The 22,902-nt window shown below is 40.1% G+C and overlaps 1 protein-coding gene across 8 annotated transcripts in view; it reads right to left on the bottom strand.

The window, feature by feature from the left end:
* Window positions 1-7,577: 7,577 nt before the first annotated feature.
* ATXN7L1 (ataxin 7 like 1) overlaps window positions 7,578-22,902 on the bottom strand; it is a 119,662-nt gene continuing 104,337 nt past the window's right edge. For 5 of the 8 annotated variants that reach the window (XM_075741689.1, XM_075741655.1, XM_075741720.1 and 2 more), the window contains 3 exons: window positions 19,180-20,128; window positions 14,898-14,972; window positions 8,977-11,637 (listed from right to left, as the gene is read on the bottom strand). In XM_075741689.1, the coding sequence (XP_075597804.1) occupies window positions 11,596-11,637; window positions 14,898-14,972; window positions 19,180-20,128 (1,066 nt within the window). In that variant the 3' untranslated portion in view covers window positions 8,977-11,595. Of the gene's footprint in view, window positions 8,037-8,976; window positions 12,091-14,897; window positions 14,973-19,179; window positions 20,129-22,902 lie in introns of those variants that run through there. The other 3 variants (XM_075741663.1, XM_075741674.1, XM_075741682.1) reach the window with 3 other exon arrangements.

Consider the following 22,902-nt stretch of genomic DNA (forward strand, 5'->3'; position numbering starts at 1 on the left):
AATCTTTTTTACTGTGCTATCCAAAGTGAGTAGGAGAAAGATAATAAGGTGTCCTACTTCTTAAGAAAAGAAAAAAAAAAAGAAAATTCAAACATAACCATCTGCCATCAAATAAAAATAGACAATGATAAATGAGCATATAGTAAAAACGGTATTCCTGTGAAAAGCCTAGCACTATCTATACTTAACTATTTACCAAAACACAAAAATCACATTAATAGAATTCCTTTTTTTTTTTTTTCCTAGAGAAAGAGTGTGAGAAAGGCAGCATCCAAAACTGCAGAGTTTGTACAGCCATGCTCTGTCCATATTCTTTAGTATTTTAAACTGATTATGCTACATGCTTCCAGTCTTAATTAGGGCTAGAGGAATTGTAGGTTCATAACAGTCACTTCCCTTGACAGTTACCTGGCAGAGATGGAAATCTCCTTTTCCTAAGGAATACGATTCATAGGTACTGAACCTATTCCTGCTATTTAACTTTTCTATGCCTTTCAATAGAGTTTGCAAAGTACTAGCAAAGTTTTTTTCCTAAAGAAGAGTGATGGGAGAGAGCGTAGATTGAAGTGTGAAGTACAAACAAGAGACTGAGCTGGCCAGCAGAGGAGAAATAAAGACATGGAAAATACTTTCTTGCAAATGAGAACTTAAGGATAGGAAGATTGACTGGAAAGGAAGGAGCAAATGAAAGACTGGAGAAAAAGGCAAGTCAGTGTTTGGGGCAGGCAAAACAGCATTTGGCAAAGGAGGTTTCTCCTTTAATGGTAACAAAGATAACCAGTGTGAAATACTTATGTCGAAGGCTGAAATTTTAAGAATAAACACAGGAATTACAGATTGAAGTGTGTTTCTCTGAGGAATGGTTCAAAAATCACTAAGCAAAGCAAACCACAATTTGATTTACAACTAGGAATAATTTTTTTAAAATTTTATTTCAGTGTTAAGAAAGCACACTTTATTTCCTTGAAAAAAATGTTCTGATAATGAATCATGTATTTATTATTCAAATAATAAACTATTATCTTCAGTTCATATGGTGACAATATCAGCTATTTATATGAGTCCCAAAAGTATGATAGCTTCAGGCAATTTGTGAGAAGCTGACATGGACTATTGTAAGAAAAATTTAACTTCTGGTCACTGAAAAAAACCAGGATTTGACAAACATCTGAAAGTTTTCTGGTTCTGTTACAGAGATGCTGCTAACTGAGTTTTAATCAGGAACTCAGGATCAAATCTATTTTCATGTGTTCAAAATGTTCTGATTGATTATTTAAAATTGAATTTGGTTGAAAGACTTAATACCTGTTGTGACAGGAACTGAGCCTTTTGCAGAGTATCATTAGTAACTTAAGCCTTTTATCTAATTACGTAGGACTAAATAGACTACTGGGAGTCTTAAGGGTTGTAATGAAGAGGACCAGGGACTGCAGGTCAGATATGAAGCTGGTTGCAGAACAAGAGTTTGTCTTGCTGAGGAAAAGAGGCAGGTGGACATGTTCTTCCAAATGGGAGTGTTAGAAAACTGAAGTCTAGGGCCATGGGAAGAGACAGGAGCAATAAGGGCTGGGAAAGATGCCTAGGTCTGCCATACACTCACTGTGAACACGCTGAGCAGCAGCTCCTTTAATGCTTTACCTGCCTCTGCTCCTCCTCACCACAGACGTTAGAAAGCACTCTGTGTTAGGGAGCGTAGGGTGGACCCACAGCAATTGGGTCCTGCCATTTCTGTAGCTGCTTTGGAAGAGCTTCACCAGTGCACCCTTCCATTGTGTAGCCTCAAGGACTTCCAAGATACAGGCGAATTCCTCGCCAGGGAATTTTACGCTGTACAGTTATACGGGAAAGTGCTTACCAGCAGAAATATTAACCTACCTTCTGGGTATTAATTATCTGAACAGCCAGAACCCGTCCCCCCCCCCCCCCTTCCCGTATAGAACAGCAGAATAATTTACGTTGGAATGGACCTCTGGAGATCATGTGGTCAACACACACACACACCCCCCCTCGCACCTCAAACCAGGCTAATTTCAAAGTTGAGATCAGGTTGTTCACAGCCTTGTCCAGTCAAGTTTTTACTACCTCCAAGATGGAAATTCCAGAACATCGCTGTTGTCATCCTTTGCCAGTGCTCAACTACATTGCAAATAATTTTTGCCTTGTGTCTAATCAGAATTCCCCTTGCTCCACCTTATGTCTGTTGCTTCTTGCCATTTTGTTGTGCACCACCAGGAAGAGTCTGGCTCCATCTTTTCTACAATCACCCATCTTGTAGCTGAAGACGACACTTGGACCCCTCTTCCCCCTTAATCGTCCTATACATCATATGCTTCAGCTACTAATCATCTTGGTAGCACTCCACTGGACTCACTTCAGTATGCATTCTGCGTCTTGTATGGTGGAGGCCCAAACTGGACACGGTTCTGCAGACAGAGTCTCACAGGTGCCAAAACAGAAGGTGACAGTTCCCTCTGACTGCTGCCTACACTCTCATGGCTGTGGCTCAGGATGTGGTTAGCTCCCAGCACCCCAGGGGCCCATTACTGACTCACGTTCAGTTTGTCCACCAACCCCTTTTCCTGAAAAGTTGCTTTCTTGCCAGGCAGCACCCAGCTTGTTCAATGACACCACGTTGTGCCTCCCTCCCAGGCTCAGGACTCTGCGTTTGTCTTTGCTGAACCTAACGAGGATCCTGTCAGCCCAATTTTCTAGCCTGTTGCGGTCCCCCTGTAGGACAGCCCTGGCCCTACTGTATCAATCACCTCCCTACCCCCACTTTGTTGTTATCCATGAATTTGCAGCCCATCTCAGCACCCAGGATAGTAAAGAAGCCCTTCAGCATTATTTGGTCCAGTGTCAACCCCTGAGACATGTTACTAGTATCAACCAACCAACTGGACTTCAAATGGCTGACCTCAGCTCTCTGAGCCCCACTGTTGAGACGATTTTCCACTCACCTTTTAGTCCACGCCTTGAATTTGTATCTCTCCAATTTATTGTAAGAATACAAAGCAGTCGGTGTCAAAAGTCTTGCTAAGGTCAAAGTAAACAGCGTTCACTGCTCTCTGGTCAGCACCTGAAGGCAGTCATTTCATCAAGGAAGGAAGCAAGTTGGTCAGGCATGGTTTCCCCTTGGTAAATCCATGTTGTCTAGACATGGCTTCCAGGAGCATTTGCTCCATAACGTGCCTGGGATCAAGGTTGGGCTGAGCAGCCTGTAGTTCCCTGGGTCTTTCCTGAAAATGGGCATTGCAGTTGCCTTTTTCCAGTGCTTAGAAAACCTGTATCCTGTTCACCATGACCTTTCAAGAATGGTAGCAGACTGGTAATGATATCAGCCTGCATCCTTGAATCCTGCCCAGTTTTCCCCGTAGTCTGGCACAGATCCAGGGTGAGTAGTCCTTAACTTGGGCTTCCTCTTAGTGGGCAGTACCTCACTCCCCAGACTCTGCCCAAAGATCTCAGCACACACCTCTCCAGTTAAAACCTGAAGCAAAGGCAACACTGAGTGTACCTCAGTCCCTCCCGTGTTCTTTGTCACTAGGCTACCCACCCCACGCAGAGGAGCCCACATTTTCCTTAGCCTTCCTTCCACGTTAATATACAGCAAGGGCCCTTCACATCCCTCACTAATTCCAACTCCAGCTGAGCTTTGGCTTTCCTAGTTCTGCTTCAGTGTGCCTAGGCAGCGTTTCTGTATTCCTCCAGGGTAGCCCACCCCTGCTTCCACAGTCTGTATACTTGCCTTTTGGATTTGATTTCAATCAGGAGTTCCCCAGTCAGCCATGCTGGCTTTCTCCCATGTCTGCTCAACGTCCTGCATGTCAGAATGGACCGTTCCTGTGCTTCAGCTAGCTCCCCTGGGCCCTTCAGGGCAGTCTTCTGTGGGATTCTGCCAACAAAATGTCTGCAGGAGACGAAGTCTGCTCTCCTGAATTCCAGGGTTGCCGTTCGACTATTTATTTAACTTGGTTCCCTCAGAATCTCAAACTTTGCTATCTTGTAGTCACTGCTGCCAAGGCTGCCACCAATGTCAATGTTCCCAGCCAGTCCGCCCTTATGTGTGAGCAGCGTGTCTAGCATAGCCAGACTTGGCTTGTTGTGCCCTTCTGTCAAGAAATCATCCTTGAGGTTGCACAGAAGTTGCCTGGATCACTGTGTCTCCACCATGTTGCAATCCCAGTCCCCTCTACAAGAACAAGAGCCTGCAGTTTTAAGGCTAAGCTGGGAATGTGGTGTGGGGTTTTTTTTTCAGTCCACTGCAAAATAAAGACTAAACCTGCCATCAAAAATCATATACTGAGAAAAACTAAATATCAGGAATTAGAAAGATACTTCCAGTTACTGTTTCCAAGTGAGAAAGAAGCAAAAACAGGTCAGAAAAAAAGGCTAGTTTTAATATCAGGAAACTTAGCTCTCTTGCAGAACTGGCTACTTCCCAATTGACTGAAAATCCAAGAAATTGATTTCCTAGAACTACAGTGGGACTTTTGCTGAAGGCAAAGGGGAAAAAAAAGAAGACACTTAGCAGGAGCCTTCATTCTTTGAGATATATAGTGTATTTGTCTGTTTAAGTGTGGCTCTGAGCCCATAGCTCTTAAGACCACAGATGCTTTTATTCTAGCAGGATCTGTAGAGCGAGTTCACACTACACAGTGTGGTAGAGATCAGAGATCCATCTCCATCGCCTTAGCTTCTCTGCCCCCCCGCCTGAATTTTTTTTGGATGCATCAACATTTGGTGGAGGTTAGTGTCAATGATGTTGATGGTTTCCCACAGGTGTCAAGAATAGACATGCTCTTCATATAAGCTGCAACAGTGGACGTGCTCTAATAGAGAATGTACTGATTACTGGGATAGTAGATTTAGAAAATAATGCCATCTAGTCTGTTACACAGTTAGCCAACCTTAGCGTAAAGATGTTCATGATTCCTCAAAATATTAACTTTCTTGGAGAACATCTGAAGTGCTTCTTTCTGTGACCATAAAAAGACAAAACTCATTAGAGTGGACAGTAATTTCTCTGCTTCATTCTATACTGTCTTAGAAACAAGGCAGGTAAAGTGATTCAAAGGCAACTTTGTGGTATATCTCTGGGACATCTGGAAAAAATCCAGTGAAATATCTATCTAGGAAGGACATAGTAGAGTGAGAAAGGCCGATGATAGGGTCCTGGGTGTCACCGGCTCTGAGTGGGATGCCAAAAAAAGCTGGTTAATGAATAGCAAAGACCAAGCAATGAAGAAGGTTTGGTGTTAGGAAAATACCCTAAGGAGGCCTGAGGGAGTGTTTCTGAGAAAATGAGTCTATAAGATGAGCCTTTGAGAGAGGAGTTAAATCATCATTATTGCTTTCTTCACATCTGGATCACAGGACAGAAGGTCTGTAGTCCAGCTTCCTGCTCAAAGCAGGGTGAGCTCTGAGGTCAGACCAGGTTGCTCAGAGCTTCATCCAGTTTGGGTCTGAAAATCTCAAAAGTTGGAGATTTCACCTACCTCTCTAAGCAACTTGTTCAAACGCTTGACTGTCTCCATGGCAGGAAGGTTTTTTCCTTGTATCCAGTCTGAACCTCCCTTGTGTCCACTTACGTTCATTGTTTCTCACTCTCCCACCGTGCAGCACTGAAGAGTCGGGCTCTGATCGCCTAGTGACCTCCTCATAGGTTTTGGCAGGCTGTTATCATTGTCCCCCTAAATCAGGGCAAGTGGTGAGTTAGAGCCAGAGGTTCATTACAGTGCTCACCATTCACTTTGTGCTTCAATTTCTTTTCCTCTCTTCCTTTCTTGGTGACCTCATAAGGGTTTTGAAGGCCAGTCTGTGCCCAAAGGCCCTGGACAGAAGCTCGAGATGGAGAAGCTAGTATTTTTCAGGCTTCGTTGGCATTTAACTGCCACTGAAAGGAGTTCAGGATTGGAATATCAATAGTGGAGGTCATGGGAGTGAGTGGCCCAGTGATATGCTAGGTGCAAAGTAGAAGAGGCATTAGAGAATTGTCTGTAGGAATGAAAGGCCCAACACTGAGCCTGTTATGTACTCCAGGAGCAAACAGGCACTTGGCTCGCTCTAGGTTATGGAGCACAAATGGAGCATTTCCCTTCGAATGTTTTCTTTCTTGGGAAGCATCCATGCTCAGGGTGTGAAACTGTAGGCCTTAGAAGCACCCTGCAAAACAACACAAGTGAAAACCAGCTTTCTGCACCTTCTTGGTGTCTCCTTGATAAGGAAGCAGCAAGCCCAACGTGTTGGCGTTACTGTTTAGGCTATGTGGTCCAAACAAATCCTGAAAAGAACTAATGAGGAAGGAGTAACTCAAGGCAAGATTAAAAAACAAAACCCACACACACCGCTCCCCCTCCCCCCCTAAACACAGCACGAAACCACCCAACTGATTATGAGTCAAAATAAGAGAGAACTGAACAAAAAGGAAGACAAATAGTTGCAATTTAAGAGTGGAGCTGACCAGGGAAAGTTCCTTGCGTAGGCTGTTGAGAGTATCTTCGGAAGTAAGGTGACAGGCCTATATATTCTGCATCTGTGGTGGGAAAGGCTAAAGGATTAAGCCTTAGTAGTTCTTTTCCAGTGACCTGTCTACTCATCGATGACACAGCTCTCCAAACCAGCACTGAGTAAATTTGTCACTGGGAGGGGATGATGGTTTCTCTTCTGCAGTGATGTCACCAGTCCCACCTCTGCCTCAGCTGGGGCCAGGCTAGAAATAGCTGACACAGACACGTGACTCACAGGGTTGCACTTGTGAGTTCATCAGGCCATTCATGTATTTACACCAACAGGTATAAAGCATTCTGTGAATACACTTTGCTCATGCTAGACAACTTTTCTGAAGATCTAGTCTCTTGTGGTGTTGCATCAACCATGTTAGTAACTGTTCCAAGTTAATCAAACCCAGGTTCAATTTCAGAGCTAAATCTTTCAGGTTTGGGAAATCTGCAAAGGGGCAGCTGAATGTTGTGCACCATCTCTAATCCCTACTGATGTCCTTACCCTCAAATTGGGTTCTCCTGGATCCTGATTGTTATTTCCCCTAAACAGGGGAAGCTTCCCTAAAGCTTCTTCCCTTCTCCAGTCTGTAGGGAGAGCAGATCACAGACTAGATCCAAATATTTCTGCAGGTCAGCCATAAGCAACAAAAATCACGCACAAAAGAATCCTGCCCATGCCATTTGTGATGCATTACAAAATGAGGAGTACGCACACATCTACCATGGATTCTCCAGTCGATGGACAAACAGGGACCTGCTGCTGAATTACCGGCTCTATCTTCCTCATACTCAGGAAAGTATGTTTTAAAGGAGGTCTCTACTTGTTTTGGGTAGTAGCTTTCAAGAGGTACTCAAGGAGCAAAACAGCATAAAAAATTGCATGAAATAAACATTCTTGTGTTCCGAAGTCTGAATCTGTTGTATGAATCTCCTCCAAATATTTCTGGAATCAGTATTTGGCATTTCTTCCAATTATGAATCCTGACAGATTTGGAAGAGTAAAACAGATACTGGTTGCAGACAGCAATGACTTTGTTCTAAAATAAATATTTCTGTGGTAAAAACAGAAGCATAAAAACTAGAGTACAATGAATAAAAAAGTTACAGTGTGATCTACTTCCGTCTGAAACTGGTGGTATTTAGAGCACGTTAGATAATACAAGCAAAAGAGCACAGCTACAAGCAAAATACTTGTTGCATAACTAAAAAAAAAAGGGTGGGGGGAACCAGCTCCAAATAGAGAACAGCTTGTAAATCATTCTAACAAACCTGCAAGTGCTAAAAGATGACTCAGTCGTATTTGGAAAATAAATGTAGTGGTCTTCAGCCTTTGCTGGCCACGAGCAGTGACGGCAAGCAACTAATAACTCATGGCTGTACTCCATTTTGTTGGCTGTAGCTTTAATTTCTAATGGCTGCTAGAAATAGCAAAGCATCTTACAAACACAGTGTCGCTCTTCGCCATATGTGGGGACCGCTCTCTATCAGATGAAACTTCAGTATCTACTGTACTTCATTGTGGTCAGGTTTTCTATACTAGAAAAGATAAACTCAAGATTAAAAAAAGTTTTCAAAATATCAGCAGCTCAGACCAAGGCACAAATTGGACAGTAAAGAGGAAGTTCAGGATTAGCTTTTGCCACACACATGAGAACATGCAAGGTATTACACAAAACGCTGTTTACCTAGAAGGTAAAATTTTCCCCCTACGATGACTGTTTCCTGTAACACAGGCCAGCTTTATCTCCTCTCCCAGTCCTGAGCCTATGCATACAAAAAACCCAGGTGCAGTCCAAATTTCTTGCTTTTAAAAAAGATCATACTGTTATTGTGACCATCTTCTCTACAGTATCTCCAAGACTGGCTTTCCAGATACTTCAATAAAAGGAGCATAAAAATGTACATCTTCCCCAGATTTGCAGAATAGGTTTGCTGCGAGAGAAAAAAACGCAATCCTCTGTGCAGAGCTGACAAGCCAATGAACAATTTAAGTCTCATTTGATCTGTAGTTGGAACAGGCTTTACACAGAACAAGAATCTTAATGCCTAGATAAAAGTTGCATTTTTAGTATTAACAATGATAAAAAGACTGGTTATAAATTTGTCCTGCCCACTGAAGTGAGAGTTCCTAAATCTGGCAGCTCAAGCAAAGTTAATTCTTATGCTGATAAGGAATGAGAAAACACATTCAACTACGCAAAGGAATTTAAAAATGATTTATCAGTCCAAAAAACTCAGCAGCTGATCGTCACGCACGTCCTGACATGTAAATACAGAAATATTTTAGACGCGAATGCCAAAATTAATCCTGGAGCAGTTCAGCCCTGTACCGAGAGCTGGGCAGATCTGTTGAACTAGTGGTGGAATTCTCAGCACTGGCCATCGGCACGGTGTATTTCAGCCTCAAGGAAGAAAAAGGGCAGTCTTGTCACAGATAACACTCCTGCTTTGCAAAGATAAATAATGACAAAACCCGTCTGTTTCTTACAAACATATAAATTATTTTATTTACAAAGCCATGTTACAAAAAAAAAATAATAATAATAAAGCAAAAAACAAAAAATACAATCGCTCACTAGAGAATATCTCCAGGCCCGGTGTTGAACCATGGCAGTATCAATCAGATACATGTTTGTTCTGTTTTTCCTTTTTTAAACTGTAAGCCATAGAATTTACTATTTACACCTACTTTAGACATTTATTCTGCTTACAATTATCACAAGCATGGAATGAATTCTATTTGATACTGCTAATACATAAAGGTGCAGGACAAAGAATGAAAATACTTAGTGTTACAAAATATGGATTGTAGAAAAGAAATTGGCTGTACAAGTATGGCATTTTTTTTTTTCTTAGAATGATTGGACATGCTTTCTTCAAAAGTCTTCTGGAAAAGGTTCTAAAATCTGTAGTAGGAAAGCACAATATAGCAGGTGCAAATTCATTTCTGTGCAACAACAGTTATTTAATATATCCCATGACTGACCAGCTATGCAAAACCCACAGAGTTTTGTTAAAGTGCCATGGGTCAACAGCATAACAAAATATAAGGTGTAAATAGAAAAATTTCTTTTTTTCTTCTTTTTTTTAAAACAATAGTTCACTGAGAATCAGCAATAATAGAATATGCTGTATAAACTATTCTCTACAAAGGTCGATCAGCACTATTTACAATTGTTACATCAATACAAAAGAAGGCATACAAGTTATCCAAGTCGCTTTTTATGGCTGACGGGCCTATGCATTGCGTATGTGTAACAACCAAAGCTTCTGAGCCTCTATTGCTGGAAACAAATCACAAGGTTTTCAGGCAAACGGGGAAGGAAAAGAACTACCAACTGAATGCTACACTAATAATGCATTATAGGCTGGTCCAGTTTGTATCCTTTTTTTTCAAATGTTTACTTCCATTTCACTTTTCAGGCTGAACTTTTTGATACGGATAATTAAATAATGATTCTTTGATGATGAAAGAACACTGTGGGATTTTACTTGGTGCTGAACTTTCCTGAAATGCTGTCAGGTGTAAGCCAGTTGAAAAAAAAATAATTAAGCAGCATTCAAAGGACAGGCTCCATATTCCAGCTTTCCAATTAAAAGATGCATGGAAAGAGCTAAAGCTTCCTAAAACTACAAAATTGCTCCTTCAGTCATTGATTAGCATTATTTCTCAGAAGCAACCACTGAATCTCACGACCACTGTTTTCCCTCAACAACTAGAAATAGCAGTTCATTGATTACAGAGGATGATGTTGTTACTGAGATTTTTTAAACTCCTGCAGTTTTATAACTCAAAATAAATTAAAAAAATCAACATAGTACTGCTCCTAAAACTGAACAAGACAAAAATTGTGCAAAAATAACAAAGATATGTACACATTTTTTCAGTCTGAAGAAATGTACAATAAAAACATAATTCAAAGAACATTTTAAAAATATAAACATTGCTTAAACTTTCCTAAGTTTCATACTGTTTCTGAAACTATACCGGTCAGTTAGCTCTGAAGTATAGCAAAACATAAATTATTACAAAATTAACACTATAAAAATTTATTTTAAGAATATTTCTAAACTTTTTTCAAAGGGTCTAGCCTTGTTTATAATTGCTTAAACATTTTTAGTCTTAAAATTTGCCTTAAGCCTTCTTTTTTTAAAAAAGAAAGTAGTAATAATCTCCCTATTTGCAGTCTCTCGCCTTTCCCCAAGATGTAAATAAACCAGCATATAAGTGCACTTTTAACACTGTAGAAATAAAAATTAACTCCTCTGTAGTATTGTTCCAGTACCTAGTATTGGCTTCCTGATTATAAAATCTATATTTTATTAAAAAAATTATTCAGTAATCCTATAAGAAACACTGTCAGTGCAATTCTATTAATGCAAGCCAATCTGCTCAACTCCGGTCCCTGCAAACCCAAACCGTTCACTGAATTTACCAGGTGCTGTGATCTTCAGCGTCTACAAATCCACCGAGTGACGGGGACTTTATGTGTTGAGCCCCTGGTACCATGAAGTACAGTTTGGTGCAAAAATCCTCGACGCATTGACTGAAGTACAGATTCCTTAAGAGCCTGATCCTGGAAGAGGCTGAACGCTCAGAATTCCCACTGAAATTGTTAAATGCTGTAGGTACAGAGCACCAGTCAGGATTAGTCCCTAAAAAGTTGCAGTGCCCCAGCTGTTTGCAAATTACTAAGAAATGCACTCAATTTTTATCCATAGGACAAGCTTAAATACAGAATTACTGTAATTTTTATTTAATGAAAAAATTTGGAGATCCTTTAAATAAATTCAAATCATGATCTGTATTTTTTTTTTTTTTAATGTCTGCTGTGTTCTGGTAAGGAAACAAAGGGAGCATTGCAATGCTAACAGCTTTAAAAGGCATGAAATATAACCAAGCAGAATGCACAGATCAGTGGCAAATACAAGTGAAAAACAAAACAAATCACTATTACAGTTTTCTGTAAATTTAATTCTCTTTAAAACCACAAATTCATAAAAGGTTAAATCCATCTGCAGGACATAGAAAAGAAAAACCCTGTGGAGTAGGGCTGCTGAGAGCTAGAGATTATAGGCTGGTTCCTTTTCCTTGTTATGGAAGAGTCCTTATTCTACCAGTCCGGTTTGATGTCTTCTAAAAGAGAAACCAGAGCCAGGTTCAAAATCACAAAATGTCTTTCAGTACATAACACTTTCATAACAGCTGCGTCTGACAGAACTCAAAGCAGGAGTTTATTTCAAGTCCCTGAACCAAATTCCCTCCCTGTTTACAGATGACATTAGACCTTTAAGAAAAGGAACTGCTTTGAATAAACAGCGTATTTCCTTTTGGGACTGTCTGAGTTTAGTAAGCTTTGGTGAATCTCACGTTCGTTAACTTGGCGTATCATTACAAATAAAGAGCAGCAATTAGACGACAACTCTGAAGACTCTTTTCCTCTACACAGCATGTTTTCATGCACAAGGAATCCCCACACAGCATACACGTTGTCACCTTCCCTTAAGAAAATGATCTAGTTACTCAGTATTTAAAAACCACCGCATACTGAGGTCTTGAAGTGTTAACACATTCAGGCACCTAAAAGCACTATGAAGACAAAAACACTTGATTAGTTATAAACCTAGGACAAGGATAAAATCTGGAGAAAACAAGCTTTTAACACATTATTTGTATTAACAGACACAAATAATTTGACTGTAAAATCACCATTCCATTAATGTTTGTTAAAAAACAAGTAGGTTTTGTAGGGAAAGGCAATGTTTTTTTATTAAAGCAACAATAGTTGGAAAAACAGGCACGCTTTTATGTATACAAGGCACTGCTCAGGTCTCAAATAGATGCAGTAACACACAAATTAAACATGAATGGAGAACAATTAAGAGTTTAACCTGACCGAGCTGATGGGAGAGAGCAGGCAGGCCCACAACAGGCATCCTCACAGCCACCACTCTGCCACAGCAGTGCCCCGGAGCACGGCATACTTCAACAGATGCAGCAAATGACCAAAAGAAACTCCTTGCGTGAAATCAAATCAACGATGGGGCACCTTCATCTCCCAGCTCAATAACAGGGAACACCCAGTTACTGGTGGCAGGTGCCTTTCATAGCGCTGCTGCGTGTCCTCTCAGCTCTGACTGGACACCTTGGGAAGGGCTGTGGGGACGGCAGCTTTCTCAGCAGGACTGCACACACCGTCACAGGTTCAAACCAGACTGGCTTTACAACTGATCCCAATTTCCCAGATGTCCCATTCTCATCCAGCCACTCAACCCCGTGTTCTCCCTTCTCTTGAGAAACAACAATCTTCCCCCCCTGCACTGGCAGACAAACTCAATAGATTGCCTGACCAGGTTACACAGTGGAGGCAGTCCAGAGTAACTGCTCTGTACTCAGTTTGGCGTGACGGCTGCCATCCTACTTCAAACTGCATTGTTCAAAGTCTGTTGTTCTGACTTGTATCCGTGAAAACTTGCCTGTTTTTCCAGCTGCAAACCCCACGGCATGGCAGAGGTGGTCTCTGCCTACAGACCTTGCTTCACTTGCACTCTCTGATTATCATGGTTGTAACACCACTAACATTAAAAACAAGAGAGCGCAGGTTCCCCCAGTATTATCTGCCACAGCAGATATTTGCACATCTACTTATTGTGACCTAATTAATAACACCTTTATAAAGAAGTATTATAGCACAGTTTAAGACTAAAAATTTATTTAGAGACTATTCAGTTGCTAGATTGGAGATGAAAGCTGTCAACAAAGCAGCTCAGCTTTATTTTGACAGTGAGAAGCACTCATGAGATAGGTAATCATTATTCATAGTTCCAAGCACAAATTCTGTGTTAAGAGTTTAAAATAAAAAAAACTTTAACAAAACTTAATACACCTTGTTTTTCTTTTGTATTTGTATTCTGAGCTCCATATTCAACTACCAAACTGACAGAAACATATTTTTAACAATGAAGAGTTCGTGGGGCTTAAAACAAGCAAGCACTTCTATTTCTGCTAAAGTTACGGAAACAGGCAGCTGAAAAGCTCAGCAACAGCCTCTGTTTGTGTAAGGCTGCCACAGAATTAACGTTTTGTGCTGTTAGGTTTTCCCCATGGGATCTAGGCAACAGATCCCAAACAGCTCTGCTCCTTGGGTAGTGCGTATTTTATACTAACACAGGAGCAGGAAGCTAAAGCAAAACCAGTTTTGCACTTCAGAACAGCTTTATCCCATGTTTGTTACTGGCAGCTGGATGATGGTGCCTCACACAGCAAAATGCCAATCCCTAGGAGTATAAAGAAACTTCCCACTTTCCCCTTTCAGAGTAGCTCTTCCATCCGTATACTGCTTTGCATTCAGCACCAAGTGGAAAAAAAATAAATTCACTGATTGGCAGTTCATCTCAAGATGTGAGCGATTCAGAACATTTTCAATGGGGATTTGTTGTGGATTGTCATTACTACAAGCATACTATTCTTTTGCTGTGTCTACACAGCAGAAACTAAGCAGCACAGCCATTTGGAATAACTACTGTCTAATTTAGTCAGAATACGGAACAATTCTAAAATACCAACTGGCTGTACAGAAAAATCCTCTGGATTTTTTGTTTACTTGTGACTACACCTTGCTGAGGTGGGAGAACTTTTCATACCAAGGATCTCAATAAGGAATTATTGATAAACTCCTCAACTTGGAGAGTCAAACAGTAGGGGCCATCTTAAAAAAATAAACTAGTCTATCAGTCCTCTAGAGAGGTGAGGGCTGGATCACAGGTCAAGAACCTGTCCTCACAAAAAAGCTGAGTTACAGAATTTATTATAATTATTGTAATAGTCTGTGTGATAAACAGGTATGGGGGGGTGCTAAGGATTTCTCACAGTCTAAGAACTCAAATTACACTTCGCTTAGTTATGCTTTCAGATTAGTTTATCTGAATAGTCAAGTGCCCTGTCTTCTCTGGCCTGTTTCTGTCCTCCCTTTGCTGCTTTCACTTCTGGCCTATTTTTAAATGCTGTCCCTCCCGAGCCAGTCTGGGGACTCTGCTGTGCCATCTCGCTCTGCAGGGGAGCTTGGAGAGAAAAACCCTGGATCCTGCACAGACAGTTTCTCCTGCTGCTGAGTTTGTATCACCAAAGCAACAGGTGGTGAGCAGCATAGAAGCCAACCTGACGCGTACTACAGGTGGTGAAAAACAAGCAGAAAACTTGTTACTCATAAATCTCAGAGGGGAAAACAGCTGGAAAAAAATGAAGTGAGAGAAGAAATCTAATATTAGTTCACTGAAAGACAGCTTCTATAAAGAACTGTATTCATAAAGAAATTGTATTTTTAAGGTTTTACAGTATAAAATATTTCAAAACTGCTTACAGACTACTTAGGTACACTTTTTTCCAAAGCAACTTACTTGTCTGTTGTGTACGGGGTTTGATGTACTCGAAGGACTGGATTGTGACAAAGCTACACTGCTATTTTTTCCAATCTGAAAGACATTAATTGAGCAGTATTGAGAGGCGTATTTGTCAGTTGAATGCAGATGCTGGTAATGGCCTTCCCTTTCCTGTGTAAAGTGGCACTAATTGCTTTGCACTTGGAACACAGGTATTTTGCTATTGCAAAAGATACACTTCAGATAGAATCGCGATTATCTCTCAGAGCCTATATACTTTAAATAAACTCTTAAGAGGCACATAAATACTATTACAGGTCAGAAACCAACAGAGTAACGGTTACCGGGGGAATATAGATCGTAATCCCCCACCTCTCTAGACCGAAATACCAGTTTCTCTAGTTACTGGACTCAGTGCAGCTAGTCAGCAACTGCAAGAGCACAGAGAGCTCGAGGTCAGAGTCCTCCCCAGGGGACCTTCCCCACTCCTGGTGAGTCTAAAGCAAGTGGCCAAGCATCACAGCATACCCAAAGTTATTGCATTTTCTTCCATACAAAGTCTTCATTTATTATTGCTCAATAAAGCAGATATTAACCAGAAGAATCAAACTCCAGAGGTTTAAATTGCAATTGTATCAATTTACTGCATCGGAGAATTTCTTTGGGAATGAGGGCAAATTGACAGTATATATATGCACATTTTAAAAGCACTTAGTTAAAATACTGCCATATTCAATCTGCATGTTTCAATGCTTAAGAGATTACAGCACTCTGCGAGAGCACTGTGTCTTACGTTTTCCTACAATGATCTATAAACATAGTGTAGATATTTCTGATGTGAGACAAAAGGGGAGAGAGCTGCTGAGTCACAGGAGCAATTCCTCAGGGGTTACAAGGCTGATAAAAATTAACCATGGACACTTGCCTGCAAATGGCAGATGACCAGATTTTGAAGTTACTCACAAGGTCAACGGACTTCAAGTAACATCAACTGTAATGATTTGAAGGAGAGGTAGCACGGACCTGTCTTCTAGACAGTGAGAAATGCAGTTGCAAGTTTCTTACTGAATAGACGGGACCGTGGCATCGGCTGGCGGGGCTTTCCCCAACTTCACCATTTTCTCCTTCCCTTCTGCAACATCATTTGTTATTTCGCCATTTCACATATATAGTGTGAGGTAGCCTTTGTCTGCCTTTCCATATCTGCTCCTTCTCACACAGTGATGGTTTAAAACAGCATTCCCTCTTCACATTCTATCCAAAAGAGATGTTTCAAGTTTTTATTTACAGCCAGCTTTGAAGGCAGCTCCCGTGGTGTGCAAAGATTAAAAGGGCAGGCCTCTGCCCATCCTGTTCCCTTCAGCTTGCTATTTTGCATGCCACAGTTGTTCTCTAGGTACTAATGTGCTTTTCTTCAATGTACAAATCTTGACTAAAGATAGACAACCTTGTAAAATCTTTCCTAGCCATTCAGAATGTCATGACACACCTGCAACCCTTCTTCTCTACACCCACCATTATAATATTCATCAACACCTTCCATAATGAAATACACATCCCTCTTTTAAATGAGAAAATACCACTAGGAAATTGACTTGCTGAGATCCCAGAATCATGAGAGGGAGTATTATACCTCTTTAGGCTTTCATCCATGCACACATTCACTGCTCCTACGATTAACAGATTTGACTCTCTACATAAGACAAAGCACAGAGCAACACAGCTTGCAACACTGCGGTCGGCTTCAAGCTGCCTTACCACCCTGTCTTCAGTCAGAGCTGGAAGGGCAGCGCTCCAGCACAGAAGGGCAATTCAGACGGACTGGACAGCTACAGCACTCGGGGAAAGTAAGAAAGAAAGATTCCCAGTTGCATTGGGTCTTTAATGATAGGAACACCATTGCAAAAAGATCAGGGTGAGGCCAGGACTCAAGTCCCTCTTTTTCTTTTAAAAATAAAGTATACTTCAAAACCCAATGGGTAACACTTTCAGTTACTATCTATCCGGATCAGATTCGAATGAAATTAGAAAAAAAAAAAAACCAAACACCCAAAACCTAAACCTATTCACTGGTCACTTGAGTTTTTTTCTGTGTTCTTATTCTCTTAATTTAATTTGCCTGATTACATCAGGGAACAGGTGCAAGATTTTAAGTAATACTGATTTTTTTATTTTATTTGTACTGTGATTGCATTTCTAGAAGACTCAAAACAGCAGAGCTTAAAAGTGATTTCAAGTACTGTATTCTCCAGAGGTTTAATATTCACACGTAGAGTATGTGACATTATCTGACCCATATGCTTAAGTGGGTACAAATCTCATTTATTTACAGCATAAATAAACAGTAGGAAATACCTGTTTTGTTATCGCATACAATTGAATATCCTTGTCATGAAGACAATTAGCTGCCAGCAGGACATCTGAAGTACAATCAATTCCATTTTACCTCCTATTTTTGATTACTAGTGTAGCTCCAAAGACCAGCAATATGAGGAAAGAGTCACTAACTTTTATAGATATATATACACACACATATATGCATATATACCTGTATATGTGTATGCAGCTGTACATGTATATAAAATAGTATGTTTAAAAATCTGTATGTTATTACTCTCATTACATATAATTAACCTTTTACTTAAGGGAAAAAATAATTAGTGCAAAGGACATATTTAGAAGCATTTGGAAAAGACCTCTGATTCTTTATGGTTCCTTTACTTCCATTACTGTGCAACATGCTGAAATACATCACAAACTGGAACAGGAATGTCCCACAGGAACAGATTTAATCACCAGGGGAGTCAGAGTTTGAACTCAGAACCTCCTGCATACATCTGTAAGACTTCCTCAAACTGCACTAGCTACAGATATGGTCTATGTGAAAAGAGAATACAATCCATTTCCTACTACCCATGCTTGTACCAAAGTAATAATTTGTACTTTTTTTTTTTTTTTTACTTCCCATTTGAGATCTTCTATCTCAGGGCAATTTAAACTTTTTGGGCACATGCACACTGGAAAAAAAAAATCAGACATGCGGCAGAATGAAGAATTTACAGCATCCTCCACTGACTTCAGTGACTTGAACATCACTGATTGCAGTTCTGATCACAGGACACATTTAACAGGCCTAAAACAGAAAGACAATGCCACTATCCATTTTTAAAAGCCAAACAAATTGTCTCAGTTGCACCTCTGCTGGAAGCAGGAAAGTGAAAATATGCCTGCTAAGCCACTCTTTGAGACCTTCACTCTGTCTGCTATCCCAGTGTTAGAATTGGTTTATTCTCTCCTCCTACTCCCATTTACTGTCTGCTATTACCTATGGATTGCTTTGCCCAAGATCTTACCCTCTCCATTTCCAGATTCCATTTTATGCACAGTATCCTTAGGAAATGAGAGTTTCACAAACAAAAAAATCCCCCTAAGCCACCTTCTCTGGATTTCTGGAGGTATTCTATTTTCTATGGTTTTGTCTTCCAGACACCAGGGCCAAGCTTTGTTTCCTGTGCACTGCACAGCATGGGACATGGTAGCTCATTATAAAGATCGTATTGGCAGTTTTTCCTCCAAATTTTAATTCACATATAATTTTGTCCTTATATAGCACCACTGAAAGAAAAGTCAAAGCTCTTGCTAGCGGCCATGAAGTAAGAGTGTATAACTTATCTGTTGCAGTGACTTCAATATTCTGAATACATGCACACTAAAAAAGATACCCAAATGTCCACTACAGGTCATAATTTCTTAATTTTTCCAGTTTCAAAGAGGAAACAGCATCTGAGGTCAGGCATCTCAGACTCTCCCCAGGGGAAAGGTAGCTGAAAGCGTTTTACATAAAAGAAATGAGGAGGCTTGCATAACATTAAAAAAATGAATCAGCAACAAGTTTGGGAATAGAAACAAACAAATGCTGACTCTTATCTTCCTGTTTTAATGACATAATTTATTTCAGAGAGATGAGAATTAAGATAAAAAATTAATATCTAAAAATTATTTATCCATTCTGGACATTCAATTTCACTTTCAGAGATACAAATGGCTACTTTATTAACTGAATTTAAAAAAAATCACATAAAAATATTTTAAGAAAGTGTATATATATATTTAACTCTCAAAGTATCTTTCTCTGACTGGTACAAAACAAATACAAATATGTGTCTGTAGTAACCTAGAAAGTAAGTTGTGTGATGAAAACCAATCTGAAGCAAACATAGAATGTTATTTCCCGAATGCATGAAATATTTCAAGTAAGTCAGACATGACCTGCAAAAAAATAACTGGAAGAGTCCCTTACCTGCCGAGAGATGGAACTGCTTGTAGGATCTGGCACCGCAGAAATAAGGTTGGCAGTGCTCTTTCTATGAACGCTATTCATACCAGGCATTTTAGTGATTTTACAGGCTTTGCTACTAGAACTAGAGTTTTTACGTTTTTTTCCTTCTGATTTGTCGAACGAAAGGGGTAGAGAAGACACTGCGTTATGTGCTCCCAGGGAGTGGTCCCCCGAGTGGTGCACAAGAGAAGGTACAGACAGATTAGAGGAGTCAATACTGCTTACTACCATGCTCATGTGTTTCACTGAGTCTGTTGAACTACTTGACAATGAAGTCCGTCCTGAGGGCTCCGATTTGGCACTGAGTGGGCTTGTTCCATTATTTGTATTGTGCACAGACATACTGTTATAGGAAGATGTAGCCTGATAGGAGTTCAAAGTTGAACTGGGGTTCAGGACACAGTTCTTTTTGTGGGACCCTGAAAATGAAGACGAGGAAGATGTCTGCAAAGATAATGAGGACGACGACGATGACGACGATTGCGGCTTTTTCTTTTTGTTACTTGAAGACTCATCACTCCGAGATGACAGGTCTTTCACTTTTGAGGATTTGCTGGTTTTTGTTTTGGATGGCTTGTGGGATGGGGAAGGGATGACTGCTGGCACTGGTGACACAGCTGATGGCGCCTTAAAAGTTGAGTCCATGATACTTAGGCTTGCAGCCATGTGAGGAAAAGCTGTAGTGTGTGACATAATGGAATTTGTATCTGACGTTGTCACAAAGGCTGCATTTGATAACATGGCTGATGTCATGATGTAAGAAGAAGAAGTGATTCTTGAACTGATAGGTGTTGAAGGAATATACACTGCACTGGGGTTGCTGAAAGGCTGCAAGACTGATGCTGGAAAAGGAGTGGAGACGTGTGCTGCTGGAGAAGGCATGGGACTATCTGCTGCAGGAGGAATTTTCCTGAATAGAGAAGAAAAAACCAAAAAGCAACTTTTAGATACATAAAAAATTCCATCTGAACAATGTATATCAGAAATTATTTCTGGGAAGGACCAACTTAGTAAAAAAGGCAAACCTAGTTAATTCTAATTTTGATTCCTATTCTACCAACCACATATATTTTAATATTCACAGTTCAAAATCAGCTCTGCATTCTACAACAGCTTAAAAATGCTTTTACTTCTGATTTGTTTTCCCTCTTTTTAAACTTGCAATTCCATTATGAGGTTCTTTGGGATTTAATAGAAACAATAAAATCCAAATCATGTGTGCTTTAATATTGTAAGGATTCGGGAAAGCTGGATCATGAAGTACATTTTTCCTAAACATTAATTTAAAATGCGGTACATTGTCTGTGAAAGCAGCAGAGACCTAACAGAAGATGATTAGGTAAAGAACTGTGCAGCGTAATGTTCCCTATAAAATTCTGTCATGGCGCATGGGCCCTGAACTGTGTAGCAGTCAAACCAGAACTGAGCTCCACTTCAGCACAAGTGCCCCATGCAGCAATTAAGTGCATAGTGCTACAATTTAATAACTTTATTACAAACTTAATTTCCTTTCCTCTCCTATTTTACCAAACAATTAAAAAAATGCAAATAAAATGCCTGATGGTGGTACCTATAAACATTCTAGTCACTAGGTTTCATTCATCGCATATGTTTTGCTTGAAAACTCAAGTTGTGGAACGGTTTCAGTATCAACCTAAACTCACAGGTTAGATTTGATGAAGGTAGTAAATGAGCCAGTCTGGGGGTTTATGAAGCACTTTGTCACTGAGCTTAAAGAGGGCAAGGAGGGAAGCTCACTCCTTTCCCAGTGCAGTGCTATTCCCAACAGCTCATTTGAGAGCTGGTTAGATGGGATTAACTAGGTAAATTAGTGATTAATTTCACCAATACTGAAAAACTGACAAAATATTAAACAATGCTTGATAAGCTTTATAATGAGTTGAATACTATTCTGAGAATAAAATTTAATAATATTACCTGTGAAATTAGTAGAATGTATTCAAATTCCTTTCTATTCAGCCACCATCTTCTATTATTTTATCTAGTCCAGTGTTAATAAAGAGCCAGACTTCCATAATGTCTCTTGGAAAATTATCATGTGAGCTTTTCTCATTATTTAGATGAAAATTAAATTCACAGTTTAATCCTATTTCTCTTTGTTAAGAACCCATACATCACCATTAACTCTGCCCTTGTTATCCTCACTACTGACACCTTTTCAGTTTTTAAAGGCTTACTCTCGCCCTCAAAGAAGTATGATAGAAGAGCGGCACTGGGTGTGCTGTTTTTCTATCAATCAAATCCTAATTACAAGTGTTCTCTCCTGGTATTCTTCCTAGGGGGACTGTGAGACAGAACACTGTTTACGGCACAATTACGTAAGGGATTTCATACAGTCCATGCAGCCAGAAATGAGGAAGCCCTACTGCCTGTGACTTGCTACGCAAACAAAGCTGCTCATCAGATCCGTTCCTCGGTTTATTTTTAAAGAAGGGCTGATAATTCTTAACCACCTTTGTAAAGTACTTTGAGAACCAGGGATAAAACGTACTTTGTAAATGTTATTCTGATTCCTAGAACATAGCCTTGCTATCCCTGTACCCTTAGGCACAGCTACAGAGCTGCACCAGCACGGGTTATAAAGGAACAGCTTTGCACAAACCCCTGCTTGGGAAGGCAGGAAGAGATCGGTCCAGAAGAGGGTTGAGGACAACAGGATACTATAGGGGTTAAGCACTGTGAGCTTCCTGTGTTATACAGACAAGTGAGTACGGATGGAATTCATTAAAATATTAGAGATTACATAAACAGAATTTGGGAAAACATTTACAATTGGATTTAGTGGGAGCAGGATGAGGCCTGTTTATTTCTTGTATCATACAACTACCACAGAGGTTATTTTTGGTTTTCGTGATAGTAGTGGTACTAGTGACACATTTTCTCAGATGCCCGAGTATCTTTTCTCCTGACAAACAAAGCCAATAGATAACAAGTTTTAATCTTCCTATTTAAGGAAACCAAATTAGTTTTATTTGTGGAAGGTGACAGACACTAGTTAACAGCCAAATTTACAAAGTAGGAGAGAGGAACCCCTTGCAAATCAAGTGTGATCTGTCTCTAAACAGACATGAAACCGGCCCTTTTACAGCAAACCCAACCATTTCCAAACTGTGTCTCCCAGCACAGTAGCAATGTTATCATCAAGTTACCATGTTAGTCAGACAAGCCAAGCTTTAGTGTTTCAAAAATATATTTAAATGAAAATCAAACCTTGTTTATCTAATGGCTGGCATCCAATGAATATAACACAGTCCTGATAATAAACAGTGACATGAAACACTGCACTTTAGTGTCATTACATTGGAAGAAGAATGCATATTCTGTAGAATACCCCCAAAACATCAATGCTATCTGCAGATGCCATGAGCTTTTCAAATACTTAGAAAAGTACATAAAAAGAAATTAGCTTATTTTTTCTGAAGTGCAGTCTGTTTTAATGTATCTGTGTAGCCAAAGCCTATAGTGCTTGGAACCTGCATATGTGATATAGAGGTGCTTCAATAGTGAGTAATAATCAGAATTTTAAGGCCCCAAAGCCAGCAAAGGCACTACAGAGTAAAAAAAACTATCATGTTCCATACCATGCACAGGCAAACGTGTACTGAGTTCCTTTTCTTACAACACAGGTCTTACAGAGCAAAGTCTGAATGGGTGATACGGGTG

Source organism: Balearica regulorum, chromosome 1 (assembly GCF_011004875.1).
Source record: "Balearica regulorum gibbericeps isolate bBalReg1 chromosome 1, bBalReg1.pri, whole genome shotgun sequence".
In the NCBI taxonomy this organism is placed as follows: Eukaryota; Metazoa; Chordata; class Aves; order Gruiformes; family Gruidae; genus Balearica; species Balearica regulorum.